Source organism: Zalophus californianus, chromosome 1 (assembly GCF_009762305.2).
Source record: "Zalophus californianus isolate mZalCal1 chromosome 1, mZalCal1.pri.v2, whole genome shotgun sequence".
Classification (NCBI taxonomy): Eukaryota; Metazoa; Chordata; class Mammalia; order Carnivora; family Otariidae; genus Zalophus; species Zalophus californianus.
The window spans coordinates 9,197,586-9,219,232 of NC_045595.1; the positions used below are offsets into that span (position 1 = coordinate 9,197,586).

The following is a 21,647-nucleotide window of genomic DNA, read 5'->3' on the forward strand; positions in this document are numbered from 1 at the left end:
CTGAGATCATGACCTGAGCCAAAATTGAGAGTCTGATGCTTCACCGGCTGAGCCGCCCAGGCGCTCCGCCAATTCGGCTTTTTTAAAAATACTGCATTAAGATATTACTTACCTCGATTGCCGAATCATCTGGCACTGCCTTAACTTTCTCACCAGAGGCTGGTGCCGCACTCTCCTCACCCTGGTCCTGGCCCTGATCTTACCCCATTCTCCCTTTTCGTCTGGTTCCTCAGTGCTTTGTCTGACCAGCAATCCCCCCCCCCCGCCCCATCTTCCATCGCGCCCCCCTCTACCTGCTAAGCCCTGATGCCCTCTTCTTCCTGCCCACGTGCACGCAGGGAGTCCCCGGGCCACAGCATCAGCGCTGCACTTCCCCTCCACATCCATCATCCAGCAGTCGAGCCCGTACTTCACGCACCCGACCATCCGCTACCACCACCACCACGGGCAGGACTCGCTGAAGGAGTTTGTGCAGTTCGTGTGCTCGGACGGCTCAGGCCAGGCCGCCGGACAGGTGAGTCCAGAGGCCCCAGGAGCCCTGCCACAGCTCATCTCTGCATCCGTCCGTCTGTCTCGGGGCTCACAGGGAGAGGGTCCGAAAGCCGGGAGCCCTCCTGGGGCTGGAGCAGCAGAGAGTCGGTAGTGCCAGACACCTCCATCTTCTGGATCTGGGGGTAGGGGTCTGTGTGTAATGCCAGGGCCTGTCTGTCACAGTCCAGAGTTGGGGGCGGGGGCAGTGGCTGGGCCTGCTTTGCTTTGAGCTCCTTGCCCTCCCCTTGGTCTCTGTGCCCCCAGTAAGAGTGTATCCGTGATCTTTCCAACCCAGCCTGGACTCCTTACCTCGTAACACCCCTCTTAAAACCTCAGAGCTACAAGGATTGTGTAGGTTCTAGACCAAGGGTTCCTAGCCTTGGCACTATTGACGTCTGGGCTGTTCATTCTCTGTTCTGTGGGGCCGTCCCGTGCACTGTGGGGTACTGAGCAGCATCCGCGGCCCCCCCCCCCCGCCCCCTTAATGCCAGCTGCATCACCCCCTCCCAGTCCTGATGATCAAGAATGTGTGCCCTAGGGGCATCATCATTTCCTGGTGAGAAGCCCTGGGTAGAGGAAAGGCCCTCCCTCCTTCCAACAGTTGTTGTGGCGTCTCCTGTTGGCAGAACTCTTAGCAAGAGGTTCCCCAGTCAGTTATTGTTCTGGAGCAAAGCCCTTCTGCTCCTCAGCCTAGGGGAGATGCTGGTTGCCCATGGAGCTCTGTCGCCCACTGCCCTTCTCCGTCAGCAGGCCCTAGGGCCCGGTCACTGACAAGCAGAAACATAGGCCACTCAGCAAAGGGCTTATCCCAGACAGGGGTGGGCCAGAGGTGACCCTTCAGTGAGACAGGGGTCCTCCCGTAGTCCCTGGGAGCACTCCAGGTTGGGACACAGTGGTCCCTAGACCCCTGGGAAGGCTGTAGAGTCCCAGCAGCACACTGCACTGTGAGAAGGCCCAGCCCCTCTCCCCGCAGCTGGTCCAGCCTGGAAACCCGTTGTGAGAGGTCAGGTGGGAAGGACGCTCAGAGGGCCGTGGTGGGGAAAGGCGTTCGGAAGCCCGTGCCAGAGGTGTCCCAGGGAGAGCCGTGGGCGGCCCTTGGCCCCGCAGCCCGGTGCTGCCTCAGGGCGGCCTGTACACATGGGCATTTGCTAAGTGCTGGCGTATTGATTTGGGGCTGGGCTGCGGCTCAGCCTCCTCACTCTTGCTGTCCAGAACGGAAGCTGGTCGTCTTCCCTCTCTCCTGTTCTCCCTCCTTCTGCTTTCCTCGTTTCCTTCTCCCCTTTTCCCTGTGAGGTTTTCTCTTGCTGGCTCTGCAGCTCCTTAGCACACTCAGAGCCTTGCCCACCTCTCTGGACAAGCTCTGTCCACTTTTAGGGGCATGGAGGGAGAAGTGGCTGTGACCCCCAAAAGCTACTACGCCTCCTTCAGAGATGCCAGCAGAGTCTACGGGAGCTACCAGCCCATGTCCCAGCGCCCAAGGGCCCTGGGTCTGGAATATGGATCAGAGAGTCCAGGAACTCCACCTTGCCTGCCTTCTCACCCACAGAGGCAGCTGGGGTTTGGAACCAAAATGAGACTGACCTGAGGGACCAGTTTAGCCCAAAGAGGCAAACCTAACTCACCCTCAGGAATATGGTTCAATCCATCCTTAAGCATCCTGATGATGGCTGGGTCCTGAGCCTCTCCTTGACTTGACCGTTCAAGATTAAGGGCTCGTCTGGTCCAGAAGGCAGATGGATAAAACACTGCAGACAGGAGGGCAAACAGTCACTCTGGTTAATCAGAGAGCCTAGCCCCGCTGGGGAGCAGTCTCTCTGGGTTTCCTCTTGTGGCCTGCTATGCCCAGAGAGGAGGGGGGGGTGTCTTCAGTGAGCCTCTCTCTGGGGCTCGGCAGCAGGCTCTGGAGGAGGAGTGAGCCAGAGGCCCCAGGCTCCACAGCTGTCCTGGTGACAGGGAATGGCAGTACCAGGCTGCTCTGGTTCCGTGGCTACCTCCAGAGCAGTGGTTCTCAGTCTTAGCATGCACGAGTCACCGGAAAGGCTCAGTAACACACAGGTGCCTGGGCCTCACCTGATTCTGATTCAGCAGGCCTGGGGTGGGGCCGAGAATCTACATTTCTCCCCAAGTTCCCAGGTGATGCTGTTTCGGGTCGGGTGACCCACTTTGAGAACCATTGATCTAAAGCGTAAAGGAGTAAATTCCTAACCTCTTTGAGAATGTGAAGTTACAGATCATCTTTGCAGAAAAAAAAAATATGCGTACAAAATTTTTACAATTTGCAAAAGGGTTCCCAGGCACCACCCCTGTGCTCATCCTTGGACCACAGCATGAGGCCCTAATTGAGAAGAGCCAAGTCAGTAAAGGCCAAGGCCAAATGGACACACCACTCAGAGGAGATGCAAAGGGCCGAAGGAGGATGCCTGGTTAGCTGTATTTCTGGCAGAGAGAAGAGACTGCCCAGTGAACGCGATGGAGAAGTCACAGGGCCCGATGGGAGAGCGTGACTCCGGGAGGCAGGAAGACTGGCTGTAGGTCAGCCTCAAGCACCAACGCCGGAGCGGCCAGGCCTGCGTCTTCACCTGTCTGTCGAAGGGAAGAGCTATCCCGGTCTCCAGGTTCCTTCTAGCTTTTAACTCATGAGGTTTCAAGGCACCGCAAAATCACAAGACCTCGAGATTTTTTAAAACCTCAACTTGTACCCCGATCAGAGCTGAGATATCTTAGCCTGGTTGGAAGTAGTTTCCAGAAACTAAATGTTGTAAATCAGCCGTTTTCGATGTCTGGCCATGTCGAGCTGGGATTGGCTTCATCAAGTGTGATGCATGATTTAGGTCCTCCTGAAGGGAGACAGGGTCTTGAGGACTAGAAGAAGGCACTGGCCACCCTGTGGGCGCAAAGGGCTACCTGGAAGGCTCTGTGTCCCAGCCCCTTGGGGGGGGCCCAAGCTCAGGATGGCCTGGAGTAAAGGAGTGAGGCTGTGATCTCTCGAGACTCCCGTTTCCTGCCCTGATGGAAGAAGAAGCTAGGCACCAGATAGGCCGCAGACATGAGGGGAGGCAGTTGCCTGTTTCTGAAAGGACACCTGGCACAAAGGGTCTCCAGCTCAGGACACAAACGGGGATCAGCAGCCCCTATTGCTTTTGTCAGGGGACCTCTGAGTGGGCAGGAAAGAGCAAATCAAGGAAACCGTTTGGAAGGACAATGTCAGACCTAGGTGCTGGTCTTTAGAGGTGAAGGGTGGTGGGGGCGGGGGGACGGCCAGAGCTCAGAAGGTTGTGGCCTGCACGGGTCAGACATGGGGCTCGATGATTTGAAAGTGCAGCAGGATGGACTGGTCGATTCAGCGCAGTCAGTGGGACTTGAATGCTGCACGCCTGGGCCACACGGAGGTGGCCGTCCCCAGGCTTGCTGGGGAGCCTGGGAGGCAGCCTGCTTCAAAGGCTAGGGTGAAGGTCATGAGCATCCGAGGGAAAAAAAAAAGGCAGAGAGAGATGGATGGTGATTTAGGGTATCTGGCTGGTCCCAAGTTGGGGATGGTGTTTTCTGAGCAGGCCTTAAGGAGTGTGGGAAGGAGTGTTGTAGACAAGAGGGTTCTGCAGTGAGCACGTGTGTAGCCCCCAACTGCTTAGGCTGTGTTCTGGACACCCCAATTGGTTTGCAATGGGGAGTACTTGGAAGGAGGTGAGTGTAGGGGCATGGGTGGTGGAGGACCCCATCTGGGCTCCACCCTAGGGGCCTTGAATGCCCAACCGGGGGGCTCATATTTTATGTTACACGCAGTCAGAGCTGTGGAGTGGGAGGGGAAAAGCCTGAGCACCTTTGGATTTGGAAAAGAGGGTTAGGATGAGCCCGCTGGAAAAAATCCACAGGGTCCCTGGAGTGAGAGAGACATGGTTGTGAATTTCAGGCCTCATCAGTTACCGCTGGGTGACTTTGGATAAACCACTCAGCTGCACAGAGCCTCAGTTTCCCCAGTTGTGAAAGGGGGAGAATCAAGCTTCCTTTGCATCAGGGTTTCCCAGCCACGGCACTATTAACCTTTGGGTTGTTGGGCCTTTATCCTGGGGGCCATCTCGTGCATTGTGGGGTGTGTAGCAGCATCCCCGGCCTCCACCCCCCAAGACACCGGCAGCACCCCTGGAAGTGGTGCTACCCAACATGTCTCCAGACATTGTTAATGCCCCCTGCCAGGGACAGAATCCACCCCACCACCCCCACCCCAGGCGAAACCTGCTGCCTTACAGGGTTGGAGGATTGGACACCACCTGAGTAAAGTACCCGGTACAGAGCCAGGCGCTGAGACACTGAGCTAAGGAGTGCACTGTTAGCACAGGGGAGACCCCTTGGGAGTCTTGTCCTAATCCAGGTGGAACCAGCGAGGATAGAGGTTGGGCTGGCTCACCCAGCAATAGAAGGAGCAGCACAGGAGCCTCCCAAAGCCTTGCACCTGGGTGGCTGGGGGTGGGGCAGAGCTCTGCCCCTCGAGAGAGGGGACCGTTTAGGACTCAGCTCTGGCCCACCCAACCTAAGCCCAGGCTGTCGGTGGTCATTGAGAGCACTGCCCAGAGCTCCAGGGAGGCCTCTCCAGGGAAGCTGTGCCTGCAAGAGGCCAGGGACCTCTGCCCCTCCCTGTGGTGCCTGCGTGCCCTGAATCCCAAAGGCTGATGCATGCAAGGCATACACGGGGCTTGGGGAGAAAACTTGAGTTTGAGGCACAAGAGGGAATAAAGCTGAGGAATGGATCTGGCGACCAGGCATCCCAGGCTTCCGAGGGCACTGTACAGGGAAGTCCTCTCGAAGAGCCTCGTGGGAACTGGAGCCAGCAGCGATGGCTTTTCCTCTTGGGCTGTTCTGTAGAAAATGGGCCAGCACCCACGATCTTCAGGCTGCCAGAGTCAAGGGCAAGCCCCCCAGTACCTGGCGTCTCCCTAGGCTGTGATGTGGGGTAGACGCCGAAGGGCCTGTAGTCCTTGGGTGGGTCAGCTGGCCCCACCCCAGGGGCCCCCAGAGGGGAGGCATGCGTGTGTTTTCCGGGGACAGTGGGGGGTGAGCTGGCACATCTTACCTGCTGAGGCAGAAGGTCTTCAAGAGCATGAGCGTTCTAGGTGCGCTGCTTATATGGCTAGATGGCATGTTTTGGTACCTAAAACATGTTCCCTAAGAAAAATACAAACCACTCGTCGGACACCCCCTTTCGTCCCTCCCACAACTTCAAAAGAGGACCACAAAAAAAAAAAAAAAAAAAGAGAGAAACACCTGAGAGACCAAATAGAAGCCTCACACCCTCACCCACCCTGTGCCCCGGAGGAGACGAGCCCATCCTGCATCTTCTACCGGGAGCGCCCGCTCTCAGGAGCGAGCTGGCGTGGCCGCGCAGGGGAGCGTGTGTCTGTGTGGGATGTGCCTTCATGCGTCACTCTATTTATGTTGTTCGCAGCCCAACGGTAGCGGCCAGGGCAAAGTCCCGGGGTCATTTTTGCTACCGCCGCCGCCTCCAGTGGCCAGACCTGTGCCCCTTCCTATGCCTGATTCCAAATCCACCAGCACTGCCCCAGACGGCGCCGCCTTGACTCCTCCATCACCTTGTAAGTGGACGATGAAACCGAAACCACAACGCCCAGCATCCCTGGCCCATCTAAACAGTCTCCACGGCAAAAAGAAAAACCCCTGCCCCGCCCACCGCCAAAGCCCCCCAACCCAAAGCGCCATGGAGCCTCCCACCCGGACAAGAGCAGAGCTGAGCCCCCCAGTCATGGCCTCCTGGGCCTCAGTTGCACCAGCCAGCACCCCACGAGCCCCCCTGCCCACCCGCTGCTCCCAGCCGGGGGCCCCTGGCCCAGGCCCCTCCCGGGGGCGGGAGGGGGAGCACAGTGGGGCACGCAGGCCAGGGGTGCTGGCCAGGGTGGGAGGGGGGTGGGGAGGCACAGCCATGCCATCTTCATGCCTGATTGCTGTTTTTTTCATTTTTCGTTTTTTTGTTTTTTGATTTTTGTTGTTTCGTTGTGCCCCGCTACACCAAAAAAATTAAATGTAACCACAAGGCGACGCCACCACCATCCCCTTTTGGCCTTGCCCCCTCACCTCCATTCCAGGGCCCTTGGGCCTCTAACTGTACAGCAGGCTGGCCCCTGACCTCCTCCCCTTCAGTCTCACATTTGGTTTCTCGTTGTTCCTCTTTTTTTTTTTCTTTTTTTTTTCCTCCTCCCATCCCCCTCCCTCCCCCAGGTTGAATGTTCCAAGGACAAGGGAGGGCTCTGGGCCTCGGCTTACTTCATCTCTTTCTCTCTCTCTCTCTCTCTCTCTCTCTCTCTTTCTCTAACCAATGACAATTTTTGTTAAAGGGAAAAAAAAAAATCTGAGTGGAGAGGCCCAAGGTAGACCCGACGTGTGAAGGACAGGAGAGGCGGAGGGTGGGCGGCGTGCCGTCTGTGGGCAGGGGGCGGGCAGCGCTTCGGGCGCTCTGGGGGCTGGCAGGCCACAGGCCGGGACTCCCTGGTCAGCAGTGGGGGGGGCGGCCCATCTCACTTCTCTCCGTCTCGCGCTCTCTGTTGCCTTCTTTCTCATGGTTTGAGTTCTTTTCCCCTCTCCATCCTCTTCATGCCATCTTCCCATCTGCATCCGCCATAAGACACAAAGTCATGGTCATGGTCATCGGAGGTGGGCAGGGTGGGGGAGGAGGCGCCAGGCTGCAGGGTGGCTGGGGGGCACCCTGGACAGAATCTGGCGAGCACACAGTCCCTGGGGTGTATCTGGTAGAGGGTGTGTGTGGTGGGGATCCCCGGCATCCTGTGACACTCTTGTCCCTTCTGGGGACATCCTCCCTACTGGGGGTGCAGGACCCATTCCCTCCCATAGAGTTCCAGCCAGAAAACCTGAGAAGAGCTCAGGGGTGTTTGGCTGCCCATTTGCCCCCTCAGGCTCCAGAACAACAAGCCCTAGGGCTCTGCCGGGCCCTCCAGCGCCCTCCTCCTCCTCCTGTGCCGTGGCCCATCTCAGGCCCCGGGACCTGCAGGACCACAGCAACCGGCTCATCCATCAGAGGAGGATGCCTTGCTGGGCCTGAGCCTTGCCACCTTTGGGCCCGAGCTGGCAGCCAGCTCCTCTCTCTGACCCTGTCCTTCCCGACTCAGCCCTCCGTTGGGCCCCTTCAAGGTCCCTGAGCCATCAGCCCCATCCTTGGGACTGCCCAGCGTGGTTACATGATGCAGCACCCAACCAGGTGCCCCGGTCGGAGAGGTGGCCTGGCTGAGCCGGCCTTCCCTGAGCAGGGTGGGGCCGGTCCGGCAGAGCTCCCAGCCTCCCACCCTCCCAGGCTCCCTCTTCCCAGACCCAAGAGAGTCCGTGGGAAAGCAAGGGTGCCTCGCTTCACCGAGGGCTATCCTCAGTCCTACTCAGTGCCTGGTTTGGGGACAGGGTCTGTGGGACCTCAGCTAAAGCCTCCAGGGCCCCTCCGTCACCCGGACCAGGAGAGAGGACACCTGGCTGAGGTGGAGCGTTGGGGGTGGGGGACAGTGTGTGCTCCTGGTCAGTGAGAGGATGATGGGACCCCTCCGGCCTGTCCTTCCCACTGCCAGCCTAAGCCCTGGCAGCATGGTCTAATCCAGTCTCTCCCTCTCTCAGCAGCCCCGAAGGGCAGTGCCTGGGCAGGCCCCAAGGCCTCACGGGGTCTCTCCCTCTCTTCCCTGCTCCCCACAGCATTCGCAACGACAGGCGCCTCCTCTGCCAACCGGTTTGTCAGCATCGGACCCCGGGACGGCAACTTTTTGAACATCCCACAGCAGTCTCAGGTAGGAGGCCCTACCCACGATGTGGATGTGGGCATAGGGGGAAGAGGCAGGGGCGGGTGCATCGTGGGTGTTAGGGAAGAGGTTGGTTCCTTGGAGCCAATCGGGGAGAAGGGGCTAGGGCAGGGCTGGAGGGCCCAGGCTTTTGCAAGCCCAGCTGAGCCTGCCTCCCCAGGCAGCCCCCAGGTCCCTTGGCTAATCAGCTAATTGGATAATTAGCTCTGACAGCCCCGGCCCTGGGGAAAGCGGCCAAAGACCTGAGGCTAGAGGCGCTCTGGGCCAGGCCTGGTGGTAGCCCGAGGCCCCATCAGGAAGAGGACAGCTCTGCCTGTTGCTCTCCTCCCCTCCAGCTGGAAGCCCTGGCCCCCAGCCCTCCCTTCTTCCTTGGCTTTGGGTGGGCTGAGCAAGGGGTGGAGGAGGGACAGAGCCGTCCTGGTGGGCTGCATGCCCAGCGACTCTGGCACCCAGGGTAGGGCAGGGCCTGTTGCCACCCTGGAGGCCCCTCCCTCACGTCCCCATGAATCCTGTTAGAGGGGAGGCCGGGCTGTTGAAACCTCCGGTCCAGCTCCCGTCTGTCCCCAGTTCTCACAAGGAAAACTCCAGCCCTCCTGCTGGAGTGCCCTGGATCTGGCTTTGTACAGGCATCTGTGCGCGTGCGTGCGCGCGCGCGCGCACACACACACACGCACACACGCACGCACACGCACGCACACGCACGCACGCACGTGGGCCCCCTCCTCCCTGTGCCTGTCCCCAAGAGGCTGGGAATAGCCCACAGAGCCCCGGGCCCTGGGGTGCAGGGAGGACCCACCTCAGGAGTAGGGCGGAGGCAGCTTTTACAACTTCTCAGAAAAGAACATGCAAATAGCTTTTCTTTTGCGCATTTCACAAAAACACTACCCTGTGAGCCCGAGGCCTTGGAGGCTTTCTTAGCCCCAGGAAATCCACCTGGGCCCAGAGCCCCAGGGCCACCTCTTTCAGCTCCTGCTCCTTTACTGCTCTGAGGCCCGAGTCCAGAGAAAGTTGGTGGATGGAAGTTTTGTGTGTGCGGTTTGAGGTTTTGTTTTTTTTTTCCCTTTTCCTTTCCCTCCCTCCCTCAAAAAAAAAAAAAAAAAAAAGCCAAAAAACTTTGTCAAACTTCAAACTTCGGAGCTCCCTAGTGGCAAGGAGGGGAGGGGAGGGGAACTTCAACCCCCTCCAGCTTCCCGCCCCCTTTCCCCAGAGTCACGTCTGACCCGTCTGGTTTCCAGGAGCAACCAGACATGATGTAACACCCAGATGAACTTGAACTTGGGGGTGTTGAGAAGAAAAACAATGGCTCCGAGCAGGGGCTGGAGCCAGCCCCCTCCGCTGCTCTGTGCCAGGGAGGCCGAGAGAGCCCTGCTGGCAGAGGGCGGGAGGGGGTGCCAGAGGAAGGGACAGCAGGCGGGCCTCCCCTCCTGGCTCTGGGCTGGCACCAGGCGGCAGGGCTCCATCGCTCTCGCCCTCCCTCCCTCCCTCCCTGCCTCCCTCTGCCCAAGCCGCCTATAGCTCCGTGTTGCTTGCTCACTCTTGGGGACCACTGCCGGGAGTCCTCCCCCCGCCCCCCACCGCCACCCTGTTTCCGCCTCCGTGTGCTTTCCCTTCTTCACCTTCTCTGCTCACTTTGCTTAGACTTTGGGGCCAAGGCAGAGTTTGAGGCAAGTTTGGGAAACGGTTTTTCTCCCCCTTGTTTTGCAAAGGGGCCTGAGCCCCGAGCCCCAGCAGGCAGGTGTGTCTGGGGGTGACGGTGGGGGAGAGGTGGGGGGGACTGGAGCCGGACAAGGCCCGCACAGCCGAGAGCCCTTGGGCCTGGGGGCAGGCAGGCGGCTGCAGCGGGCGCAGGGGGTACAGTGGGGGGCGGTTTCCACAGTAACCAGTGACTTTAGCTGATCTCTGGAGCACCAGATGGAGAGAGAACAATAGAATGAGGGAAGAAAAGAGAATTTTAGCAATTTTGTCATTCCCTGGGCAGCGCTTTTTACTTAGTTTTAATCAATTTTGGACCTGGCTCAGAAAGTAGAAAGGGTGAGCAGAAAAAGCCACTTTGTGCTTGGCAGCAGATGCCCCCCCCTTTCCTGGGACCTGTGGGGAGGCGCTGGGGAGCTATCTTGGAACCACCTTTGCCCCTAACTCCAGGCCTTGAACTGGATGGAGTCTTCCTCCTCTGTGGGGGGGGGGGCGGACTCCCCAGTCTGAGCACTGGTGGTTGTCCCCTGCAGTGCAGCTCAGGGGACCCCAAGGGGACCAGCTTGTCTCCTTGGCTTGGTCCGACAAAGACAAAGGGACCAAGCAGGCTCTCCACAACCCCGTTGTCCCCTGCCTCCTTTCCCTCACAGGGAGGGTGAGGGCCAGGCTCACATAGCCGTGCTGTAAGGGTTCCCGGGTAGTCTCCCCTTGGGAAGGGGGTCTCAGAGAATACAGGGGCCTGAGACCACAGTGATAGGGGCTCACCCAGGCAGCTCCCTCCTCCTCAGGCCAGGACTGGAAGCCCAGGGGCTGGCTGCTGACTCAGCCCCCCCCAACTTACGGGGTGCCTCGGGCCTGGGTTTTCCCCGTGCAGTGCCAAGTATCCCATGAGTCTCCCTTTAAAGACCTTTAGTCAGTTGATGGGGTTGGACTTTGGGCAGTTCCTGCAGGAGCCCCGCCACAGGAGGGCAGGTCTCCTCTGGGTGTTGGCCAGCATGTGGCAGGAAGTTTGGCATCTCTGCCCACCCAGTAAACGCCAGCATTGTGGCAACCCCAAACCCCCATTTTTCCAAATGTTCCCCATCTGCACCATCCAGTGGGGGCAGGCGCTGGCCATGTGTGGCTGTTGAAGTTCAAATGAAATAACTCACTAGAGAAAACTTCAGTCCCTCAGTGACACTAGCCACATTTCACTTGCTTAGAAGCCGCATGTGGCTCGTGGCTACCACATGGGATAGGGCAAACAGAGAATGTTTCCATTGTCGAAGAAGGTTCTAGGTGATCTAGCAGGCCCTTTGTAACACGAAAACTCCATGTGTGCTTCTCACAGAAGACCTCCCGTGGTCCCAGAGCCTGAGGGGCGGGTCCGGCCTGCAGGCATAATCTGCGTGGCTGAAACAAAGTGGTTTTAAACACTGACAACTTTCACATGCAATGCTGTTTGGACTTTTGGCTTCTTTTGAAAAGCTGGCTGATCTGGCTGCCCCGGGCCCTCACTCCAGTGTGGCAGCCTTGGTGCTGGGCTCCCTGTGAGCATGCCACATGTGGCGGTTAGGATCGGAGCTGTCCCTCATGTTTGAGTCCTGGCTGGGCCATGCAGGCAGACTGTGTAGCCTCAGGCAGGTCAGCCACCCTCTCCCTGCCCAGCTTCTGTGTGGGGTTGGAGCAAGGGTAGAATGGGCTGCTACCCAGTGCTGGCTCGGTGGTTAGCTCTGCTTGGCTCCTGCAGATCTGAGTCTGTGACCCAGAGCCTGGGAGAGGCCCCGAAATACATTTTCGGGGACCCCTTTTTGGCCCTGCAGGTACTACCAGGCCTACCCAGGTCCTGTAGACCATAGAGGAGAACACCTCCCTTTCCACCCCTCCCCCGCTGCCCCCTGACCACAAGGTGGGGCCAGAGCCTTTGATGGAGGGCATTGCCAGGCAGCCCAGCCTCTGGTCAGGTGTATTTTGTGATGAGGAGCCACCAAGACTCGTTTGTGGGAAAGTGACTCCCCCTGCTGGCACCCTGAGGGAAGCAACTCCCGCCCCAGGGAGCCTCGGGTCCTTCCCCCTGCACCAGGTGCCCTGAGGGTAGAGGATCAAGCACAGTGGGCTACGGGGCCCCTCCCCCAGGCCGGGTACTGCTAGGGACTGAAGCCATGTGGTGTCCCCCCCCCCCCCTTCCCCAGCCTTTCAGCCTGTGGGACCTTGGCTGGGGAGTACAGACGGGAATTTCTGCTTTTAATCCAAAGATACAGAAAGAAAACTCAGCAAGAAGCTGAGCCACCCCCACCCCACTCCCAAAACCCCTCTGGGGACAAAAGCTCCAGCCTGGCATCCTCCCCACCCTGCAGGACCCATACAAAAACCTAAACAATTGGAAACATGGCCAGATCCCAGGTCTGTGTCTGTGCCAGCTCCAGCCACGGGGGTCCCACCCGCTGGGCACAGTGCCCACGGGAAGGCCAGCTGGACCCTAGCACTGGGGGGCAGGGTCTCTTGGGGGCGGCAGGATTCCCATAGGAGGTGCGGACAGAATGGGGATGTACCTCTTCGTGGGGTGTTGCCGTCCTTGGCTCTGCTGGAGGTGGGCCCTGTCGGGGCCTCGGGCTCTGGCCTGAAGTCAGCGGGCCAGGTGGGATGGAGAAGAGACTCGTCCCTGCTGTTCTCAGTACGGCCTCTTTTTGTCCCATTTCAGTCCTGGTTCCTCTGATAAGATCGACAAAAAGCAATGATAAAATGTAAAGAAGAGGTTCCTCAAACGGGGGGAGAAGAAATTTTGAGACGTGGAAAAATCCCCCGGCCCAGCCCCACCGAAAAGCAAAAATTAGACGTCGTCAGCCACTCAGCCCTTGTCTCCTCCAGCCCGGGGAGCTCTGCAGGCCCCCAGAAGCAGCCCAGTTCTCGGAGAGCCCTCGGAAGAGGTCTCGGTGGAGCTGTGCACCAGCAGCCAAGCAGAAAGAAACCTGCAAACGGACTCTGTCAAAGTAGAGGACAGCAAGAAAGAAAGGATGCAGCAGAACTGCCTTTCTCCCCACCCTACCCTGCCCCGTCCTTCCGGGGAAGGAACAAAATCAACCCAACAAAGCGACCAGCACAGTTCTAAAGGGGCCTGTCCTCCACCCTCACCCTTCCTAGGGGAACCCCATCCGCAACTGGGGCCGGAGCTTCACTAGGGAGCTTGGAGGACAAGCTTGTACAAATGATGGGGTGCAGATCCAGAGGGTTCTCCCTCCAGACTCCGCCCCCTCCCTGCCTGTCTCTCGCCCCCACCCCCACCCCCCCCACCCCACCCCCGTCCCCCAGCCCCCACTGCCTTGGCCTCTGGCTTCTTCCCCCAGCTGCTCTGGACTAGGTGAGGCCCCTGGCTTCCAGGTCTGCCTGCCCTACCTTCGGGCTTGGAGCCCCCCCCCTTCCCCCCCCCTGGGAAGGGGTGGGGGCAGGGAGCGGCCCCTGGAGCTAGTTTCTTGCTCCTGGAATGGAGGGTGTTCTGTCACCCCACCCTGAGCTTCGAGGGTAGTTTCAGGGCCCCAGACCCCTGTGTACAGTCCATAGGAAAGAGTCGGAATGCTACGACAGCCCGTCCCAGCCTGGGACAGGCCACCTCTTCCCTCTCTCCGCAGGCCGGTAAAATCACTCTCTGGCTGCGCCGCGAGTGAGGGGAGGTGGGCCCCAGGTAGTCCCCACACCCCAGCCCCGCATGCAGGTGCCCTCGCTCTGCCCCACCGGCCCCTGCCCCTGCCCCTCACACAGACAGCCCTGCTGTGGCCGGGCCGGAGAGTGGAGCAGAAAGGGGACCCCGGAGCCGAGCGAGGAGGATGCGGCAGCCGCCGCTGCCGCTGGCTAAGCGCCACCTGCGCTAGGTAGGCGTCCTGCTCGCCGACTTTCAGTCCTTTGGAGGGTGTCGGGTGTTGTCCTTTTTCAAAAGTGTTTTGGAGCTTTCTCTGTCCCCCCCCCCCCCCCACTTTCTCCACCACATGGGCCTCCTGGCCACTTCTCTCTGGATTTCAGCTGTAATGTCTTTACTCTTTATTTAGGGGTGGGGCATTCATTTGTTTGGGTCTTTTGCCGTTGCAATTGGGAACTCCTCCTCCATTTGAGCAACTTGGGAACAATTTGGTAACACACCACAGGAAGTAGCTCTCTCCCCCCCTCCCCCTGCAGCCCCTTCCTCCCCTCCACGGGATGGTTGGGGGCCAGTCCAGAGGGTCTTCCGAAGCCCCCTGGGAGGGAGGGAAGCAAGAGCATGCCCAGCCCCCCTCCAGGGTGTGACTTGGCCCCTCCGGCTTGTCTTTCTGTGCCTTACTCCCTCCTCCCTGCATCTCCCTTCCCAGGCCCCCTTCTCGAGTCCTTGTGCCTCTCTCTCTCTTCTTAACTGTATGAAAACACAAAGCACAGGTCAGGATCCTCTGAAAGTCAGTCAACCCAACATTGCACCGTAGGGGTGGGGTGTGGGCTTTATTTATTGTGACTCTAGTTTGTGAGGCTGTGGCCCCAGCAGGGAGGGAGGAAAGAGGGGAGGCAGCTGGCTGTGGAGGCGAGGGGGGCCCTGACCTGGGGCAGAAGGGGCCAGCGAGTGGTGCCTCCTCAACTGGAAGCCACAAGGTGGCTGGCCCCGTGAGTGGCTTTTGTTGGAAGTTGAGCGAAGGCCCTCCCCCATCCGCGTGCAGCCCTCGGGGAATACCGGGACTGAGAAGCAGGGGACAGGGGATCCCGCGGGAGCCTGGGTGGGGGGGGCGTGGGGAGTAGGGTGGGGGTGGGGTGGGGGGCCGGGTGGGCCGGGCGTGACGCGCGGTCAAAGTGCAATGATTTTTCAGTTTGGTTGGCTAAACAGGGTCAGAGCTGAGAGGGGAGCGGAAGGGACCCCCTGCCCGGCCGCACGCGCCCCTTCCCTCGAAGACAATCGGGGCCGCGGGCGCGCTGGGCCCGCGGGAGCCGGGGTCTGCGGGGCGCCCGCCCGGGCGAGGTCGGAAGCTGCAGGCCAGCTGGGCCGGGGCGGGAGCGCGCCCGGCGGCGCTGCCCGGGCGGGCAGGGGGGTGGGGGCCGCTCCTTTCCCAAGTGTCGTTGTGAGGGGCAGGCGAGGGGCGACGAGGGCGACAGGAGATGTGGGGACGTGTTAGAAGAGAAAAAAACCCACAAAAAATATATATGGGGGAAATGAACTTTTTTTTTTTCATTGAACCAAGTGCAATGCATCAGAGAGTTTTCCTATCTTTGTATGTTAAGAGATTGTTAAGAAAAATTCTATTTTTGTTGTAATGTCCTCGCGGCTCTGGGGACGCTAAAAGAACTGGGCCTGCCCCGCCCTGCGCGGGGATAACGAAAGCTGAGTGTTTTTTCCTTTTTTTTAGTTTTTTTTGTTCGTTTTCAGTTTTTTTTTTTTTTTTTTAAGTCGTTTTCCTGCGTTGACGAGGATGATCTGGGGTTTTTATTTGTTTCGTCGTTCGTTCTCGGTTTCGGTGGGAGGGCTGAAGGAAACGTTCACATTTTAGAGTTAAAAAAAAAAACACCTCGACATTAAAAACAAAAACAAAACCACAAGCTCAAAAAGGAAAAGGACGAGAGAAAATTATTTTTAAGATAATTCAACATAAAAACCCTGGTGCTTCTTACATTATAAAGTACGTTTTAAAAAAAAAAACCCACAAACTATTATACATAAGTTTATGAATCAATTAAATATCCTGCACTTGTTAGGAACACGCATATCCCTTCTTTGTTGAGTTTAACGGAACGGGACAGCGGCATACGCCCGGCGGCTGGGCTGCTCTGGCCGCGGGTCTCCCCGGGCGCCCCCTCCCCAGCGCCCCCTCCTCGCCTCATCCCCGTCCGGGCACGGGGGCGCGGCGGGGGGGTCCCCAGCCCCTCCCCCGCAGAGGTCAATGCCAACGAACAAACGTCCCCTCCCTCCCTCCCTCTCCGCCCCGAGCGCCCTTCTTTGAGCCAGACGCCAACTTGACCCTCACCAGCATTATCAGGAGCGCGCTCAGCAAGTTGGTAGTTACCCTCCCTTTTCCCCGGCGCCCCCGACTCAACATCACTCCTCCCACCCCTACCCCGACCCCCGTCACCCACCGGGGAGCAGGAGGAAGGCTCGAAGCTCCAGGACAGGACCAGCCAAGCTGACAGGTCGATTCGCCCAGGCCCGCGCCCGCACGCACGCACGCACACGGCCCCGCACACAGCCCCACCCCACCCTGCAACCAGCCCCGTCGACTGCCTTACACACCCGCCCCCGCGCTGGCCGGCCGACCTAGTGCCTTGTTCTCACCCCCGTGCTGGCGGAGCGGACGCCGCGCTCTGGGTCCCAGAGGGGCCGGGTGGCTCAGACGACCCACCATTTCCTCACCCCGACCGTGCTGAACGGACCCCCCCCCACACACGAGAGAAAATAAAGGAGCAATAAAGTCACGAGAAATTTCGTCCCCCAATCGAGAGCCCGAGGGGCACCCCAGCCCCGCCTCTGCTCCCCCCCCACCCTCGGGGCGCCCCCCTCCCCCCCAAGCCAGCCTGGGCCAGCCCCGCTTCGGCCCCTCCCGGGAGATCCGTGCGCCCGACCAGCACCAGCATCGCGGACCGCAAAGGCCGCCCGTCCCGTCAAACAAGTTTCTTCTTAGGCTAAGAAACGCAGTATATACGAGTATCTCTATATATAGTACTAATGGATTTGGTGTGCTTCCCCCTTAGCGTCCCCTGTCCCTCCGCTCCTCCTCCTTCAGCCTGGTCTCCCCCTCTCTCTGCCCTCCACCCCCGTCTCTGCACTGAGATACATAAGAAACAAGGGTAGTTTACTGTCTGTTTTGTTTTCTGGGTTTTCAGTGTCCTAGCGGAATGCAAGTAGGCAGCCAGCCCGTCTGTTCCCTCTCCGCCCCGCCCCGCCCCGCCCCGCCCCCGTCACTGCGCTTCTGTTATACCATCTTTGCCTGACTCTCTCCGGCTTCTCCATTGAATGGCTAATGTGTATGTGAAATAAAGAAATAAAGAAAAACAAAAGTCAGAGCGCCCGAGCCTTCGCTAACGCCATCGTACGGGGACCAGTTTGGGATTGGTGGGGTGGGTCGCGGCGTCGATTCTGCGCCTCCGCCGACGCGGTCCAGGGGCGTGTATCCACGAGTCTCCAGGAGGGGGCGCCGGTGAGAAGGGCAAAGACTCCCTGGTCCCTCCCCACCTCTCTCTCGGTGACCCCAGCCCGGAAAAAAGAGGCACCACTTTAGTCCGATGACCTGTCTGCCATGTTGGTTCCCGGACCTCGTCCCCGGGAGGGAGACCCGGGAAAAGGCCATTTCCAGCGGGCGGTGGGTGATGGAAAAAAAAGGTCTGCGGGGCCTCTGGGGGCGACAGTCGCCCTTCCAGACCCCCGGGGCCCTTTTCCCCCGTTGCGGACGTCCTCACTGGTCCCTCTTGGGGGGGAGTTCGCTCCAGGGCAGGCGCAGGGCATCGACCGCCCTGGGCAGAGTTCCCGGTGCCCCTCGGCTCAGAGGCAACGCTGCGGAGGTCACCGCACCTCAGGGCTCACGGCCGCTCGTTCCGTCTTGATGGGCCGGGCCGCCCCATCGGGGCTGCCGTCGGGGCCGGCCGAGGGCGCGGGCTGCGAGCGCACTACTGCCTCGGCCCTGCGACAAGGCCCGCGGCGGGCGGCGTCGTGGGGGCCCCGGTGCGCGGGCCGTTTGCGGGGCCCGGACGGGGCGGGGCCTGCGGCCAGAGCGGCCGCCTGATCGCGCAGCAGCCGCACCAGGAAGCCAATGTATTTCATGGCCAGGCGGAGCACCTCGTTCTTGCTCAGCTTCCGGTCGGGCGGGTGCGTTGGCAGCAACTTCCTGAGCTCTGCGAAGGCGCCATTCACGTTCTGCTGCCGCCAGCGCTCCCGGCTGTTGGTGAACACGCGCCGGGCCACCTTCTGGGGCTGGTGCCCTGCGAACAGGAGGGCTTGGGTTGGCGGCCGAGACCCAGGGGGCGCCCCCTCCTGCCCTCGCTTCAGGCACCCAGAACCCTCGTGGGGACTTCCACACAGGCGGCGGGCTGGGGCTCTCTGCACCCGAGGGATCCACAAGTAGGATCCATGTGTATGTAGCTCCCCAGCTAGTGAGGCACCCAGCCACCGCCCCCCCCCCTCGCCCCAGTGTAGACAAGGACCATCACAGGCCCCCGCAGCAGACAACTGAGGCCTTCTGTATCTCTGTCCACACCTTTGTGTCAATGGCTGAGATTCCTAGGGGCATGTTTCTTGTGGCTGTCAGTCTGGGGAGTTGTCCCTGTGGTCTGCATTCTGGAGTGTGCCCCTGCATGTGGCTGGAGGTGCATATGGGTTGAGAGGTTCCCTAGGTGTGAACTCCTGGTATGTCTAAATGGCTGTGGTTGTGTCTGATCGTTGCCAGGTGGTTGTGGTCATGTGGCTGTGGTTCTGTGGCTGACTCTCGTGTGGCCATGGTCCTAAGTGGCTGTGATTGTGTGGCTGTCTCTTGGGTGGTTCTTGTCCTGTGGCTGTTTCCTGCGTGGCTGTGTATTCTATTGGGGCTGTCATTTTGTGGCCCCCATGCCACGGTGCATTTTGCCATGACTCTTTGTGGCTTGTTGGGTGGCTGTGGTTGTGTGGGCCAGGCCATGGGTCTGTGGTTTTGCACGTGGGTGTAACCTGAGTACTGAGTCCCCGTGTGGACTTTCCTGTGTATGTCTGTGTGCACCTGCGACCCCTTTCCCTGTGGCAGACAGGAGCCCCGGCAGATGGCTATCTACGCGCACAAACCCATACTCACCCTCAGCCAGCTCCAGCTCACAGTGGCTTGGTCTCCGCTTTAGCCGGCTGCTAGGGAAGATGCCAAAAGGTCCTGCCGGCCCAATGTAGAGGCTGTAAGGGGTTGTGGGTCACTAATGCCTTGTGGGCAAGGACCCTGGCCCTGGCTTCCCCCCAGGCCCCAGCCCCCCCACTGACCTGTTAAGGAAGGGGTGAGGGTGATAATGCAGGGCCAGGGGTGGTGGGACAGTTCCCAGGGTAGAGAGTGGTAGCAGCGGGGGCCGCAGGGCGCTCAGCTCCGTGGTGGCCATGGTTGCCCCTGGGGGCCTGGTGTGGCCCAGGCTGATCACTGGCACGCCAGGAGGCAGCCTAGGGGGTGAGGAGCCTTGGTGGCCCATCTCCTTCACCTTCGGGGGCCCAGGCGAGGCAGGCTTGGGGGGCAGAGCGGGTGCTGGGCTGGGGGCACACACCATTTCGGCCTTCTCAGTCATGGTGGGGCCCACCTCTGCCTGGGCCTGGGGTGGGCACATGGACCCCAAGGGGGTGCTCACCTGTGGGAGGGAAGGAAGCCAGTGGGGAGGGAGGAATCAGATGCCACGCACATCCCTTAGCCCAACAGAGCCCTCAAAGGAGAGGGAAAGGGCAGGGGGATGGTGGTTTGGTACGTGAAGGCAGTGGGCTCAGAAACCACCAGGACATGAGAGGGGGATCTGACGCAAGGGCAGGTGGTAGCCAACGAATCTCTGGGCGGCCCTGAGCTCGGCAGGGCCATGTCTGAGCTCTTTGTGACCCACGAGGGCCTCAGTTGCCCAGCTTCTGAGCAAATGTCACTTATTCCAGAATCCTTCTCACCTGGAGCCTGGAGAGAGGGGTGAGGAAGGAACCCATGATGGATCCTCTGGTCCCCAGGATGACCCTGTAACCCTCAGATCTGATCCAGAGACCCCCCCCCATTGATCCCATGTGACCTTAGAATCCCTCTACAATTGACTCTGACCCCTCACTGATTTCCAACACCCCCCCCACCCCCCCAGCTGACCATGTGGCCCTCCGCTATGACCCTGGGGGCTCTTCTCACTGCCTCCATGTCACACCCTGAAAGTCCCCCATAATCGCTCCATTGACTCCCACACCCACTGAAAATGTCCCCCTTACTAACCCTGTAAACCCCACTGCTGACACTGTGATCAAAGATGCTGACCCAGGATCCCCAAAGCCTGACCCCACTGCCCAGTACATACAGTCATGTCCCAATCCTTCTCTGGCCCTCCGTGGTGTCCCCCACGCCCCACTTCCTATCCCCATCAGCATCCACTCCTTTGCAATCCGGCTTAGACGGTTTGGCCCCGTGGTTTGGCGTGTCCGGCAACTTCTGGGACTCCTGGCCCCTCTGCCCACTCTTCCCTACCTAGGCCCTGGGGAAGCTGGCCAGGACTCCCACTTAGTGGGTCCCCCCTGATGAATGAATGAATGAATGAATGAACGAACGAATGAATGAATGAATCCAGGCACTCCCAGGATCCCCCACCTTCAGACGGACTCCCTTCTTACCCCGGCGCTGGTCCTGCTGTTTGGTGAGTGCCCTAGCTCTGTCCTTCAGGGCCAGGATGCGGTTGGGTTTCAGGCCAGGCTCCGTGGCCCCAATCCGGTCCGGCCTCTGCGTTCAGGGCCGCTGGGAGCTTGCCGCCCCCTCCCGGCAGCGGCGTCGGGGCCGCGCCTCTTCCCGGGCTCCCGAAGGCCGCCGCGACGGCAGCGTGGATCCCTCGAGGGAAAGTGAGCTGCTCCTGGCCGGCCCGCCCTCTCCCCGCCCTCGGCGGCCCAGTTTCCTCCCTCTCACCCCCGGCCGCGCCGGAGGATGCTGGACAGGCACAGATAAGAGCCTGGCCGACTGGCCGCGCCTGATAAGGAGCCGGGCTGACCCCGGAGGAAACCGGCGGGCGGGGATCTCCGAGCGCGGGCCTCACAGCCCCGCCCCCGGCCGGCGACGGACGGAGCCGTCACCCCTCGGGCCTCACCTTCCGTCCCCCCAGGCCCTGGAGTGGCCCCGGGGCCTCTGAGGACCCCGACCCAGTGCACAGCTGGGAGTGAGGTACCCGGATGCCCGCAGAGGGGAAACCGAGGCAGGGAAGGAGCGGCCTCCAGTATCGCTTGGGTTTCGCCTCGGGCTTTGAACAGTCCCTGCCCAAGTGTCCGGGCTGATGGGGGTGGAGGAGAGCCCTTTTCCGGCAGTGTCGGGGCCTCGTGACCCAGGGCCCTCTCCCTGCTCCTCCTCTCCTCACTCTGCTTGGTTCCTCTTTTTACACCAGCCCCACCCCCGAAGGGGGCACTGGAGGGAGGGCAGGTTTTACAGTCGGCCCTTGGGGGTCCGGCGTCCTGGGCCCCCAGGCCTGCTGTCCACACCCCCTTTTCAGGCCCAGGAGGATGAGAGGAAGTGCCACAGCTGGGAGGGACTTCCTCGGGTGCCAGAGCTGACGAACTTCACAATAGGTGTCCCCAGCGCATCCCCACAGGATGCAGATCCTCTAGGCCACAGGAGCACACAGCCCCAGCTTGGTGGTCTCTGGCCCTCATCCCACATCGCAGGCCACTTTGGGGGTGGAGGGGACAGTGGCGATAAAGAAGCGTTGGGCAAGTATCTGGGACTGGTGGTGGAGCTCAACACCAGCCTGGAGCCTCACCAAAGGGAGCCCCCCCCCCCCCCCGCCCCCGAAGAGCTTGGTAGCAGGGACAAGACTATCCCTTTCTCCAGGGCCCTCCTCCCACCTGGGCCGGTCAGGCTTTGCCTCGCGTGCCTCTATCTGGGGAACAGCCGGAGCCACCACCCTCCCAGGAATCTGGCGGAGCCCGGGAGCCAGTCCACCAGCGACCGTCTCACGGATCCAGGGAAGCAAAGAGTTCATTCATCTCTAAGC

At 60.2% G+C, this 21,647-nt stretch overlaps 2 protein-coding genes across 16 annotated transcripts in view; one reads left to right on the plus strand and one right to left on the minus strand.

Moving 5' to 3' along the window:
• NFIX (nuclear factor I X) overlaps positions 1-16,960 on the plus strand; it is a 97,512-nt gene extending 80,552 nt beyond the window's left edge. For 7 of the 15 annotated variants that reach the window (XM_027584143.2, XM_027584153.2, XM_027584148.2 and 4 more), the window contains exons 8-9: positions 339-514; positions 5,969-6,517. In XM_027584143.2, the coding sequence (XP_027439944.1) occupies positions 339-514; positions 5,969-6,517 (725 nt within the window). Of the gene's footprint in view, positions 1-338; positions 515-5,968; positions 6,518-8,226; positions 8,319-12,702; positions 16,282-16,823 lie in introns of those variants that run through there. The other 8 variants (XM_027584154.2, XM_035727873.1, XM_035727870.1 and 5 more) reach the window with 4 other exon arrangements.
• On the minus strand, positions 15,345-20,424 carry LYL1 (LYL1 basic helix-loop-helix family member). The gene is made up of 4 exons (XM_027584156.2): positions 20,287-20,424; positions 18,934-19,286; positions 18,758-18,849; positions 15,345-17,915 (listed from the first exon to the last, which is right to left on the minus strand). The coding sequence occupies exons 2-4, from the start codon at positions 19,263-19,265 to the stop codon at positions 17,500-17,502; spliced, it is 840 nt and encodes a 279-aa protein (XP_027439957.2). The 5' UTR covers positions 19,266-19,286; positions 20,287-20,424; the 3' UTR covers positions 15,345-17,499.
• Between the last annotated feature and the right edge of the window lie 1,223 nt (positions 20,425-21,647).

Excerpts from the sequence above, each read along its gene's own strand:
- LYL1 (XM_027584156.2), bottom strand. The coding sequence starts at position 19,265 with ATGTGCCCACCCCAGGCCCAGGCAGAGGTGGGCCCCACCATGACTGAG. Across the intron at positions 18,850-18,933 it reads CCTCACCCCTTCCTTAACAG|CCTCTACATTGGGCCGGCAG; the intron begins GTCAGTGGGGGG and ends AACCCCTTACAG. Across the intron at positions 17,916-18,757 it reads TGAGCTGGAGCTGGCTGAGG|GGCACCAGCCCCAGAAGGTG; the intron begins GTGAGTATGGGT and ends TCCTGTTCGCAG.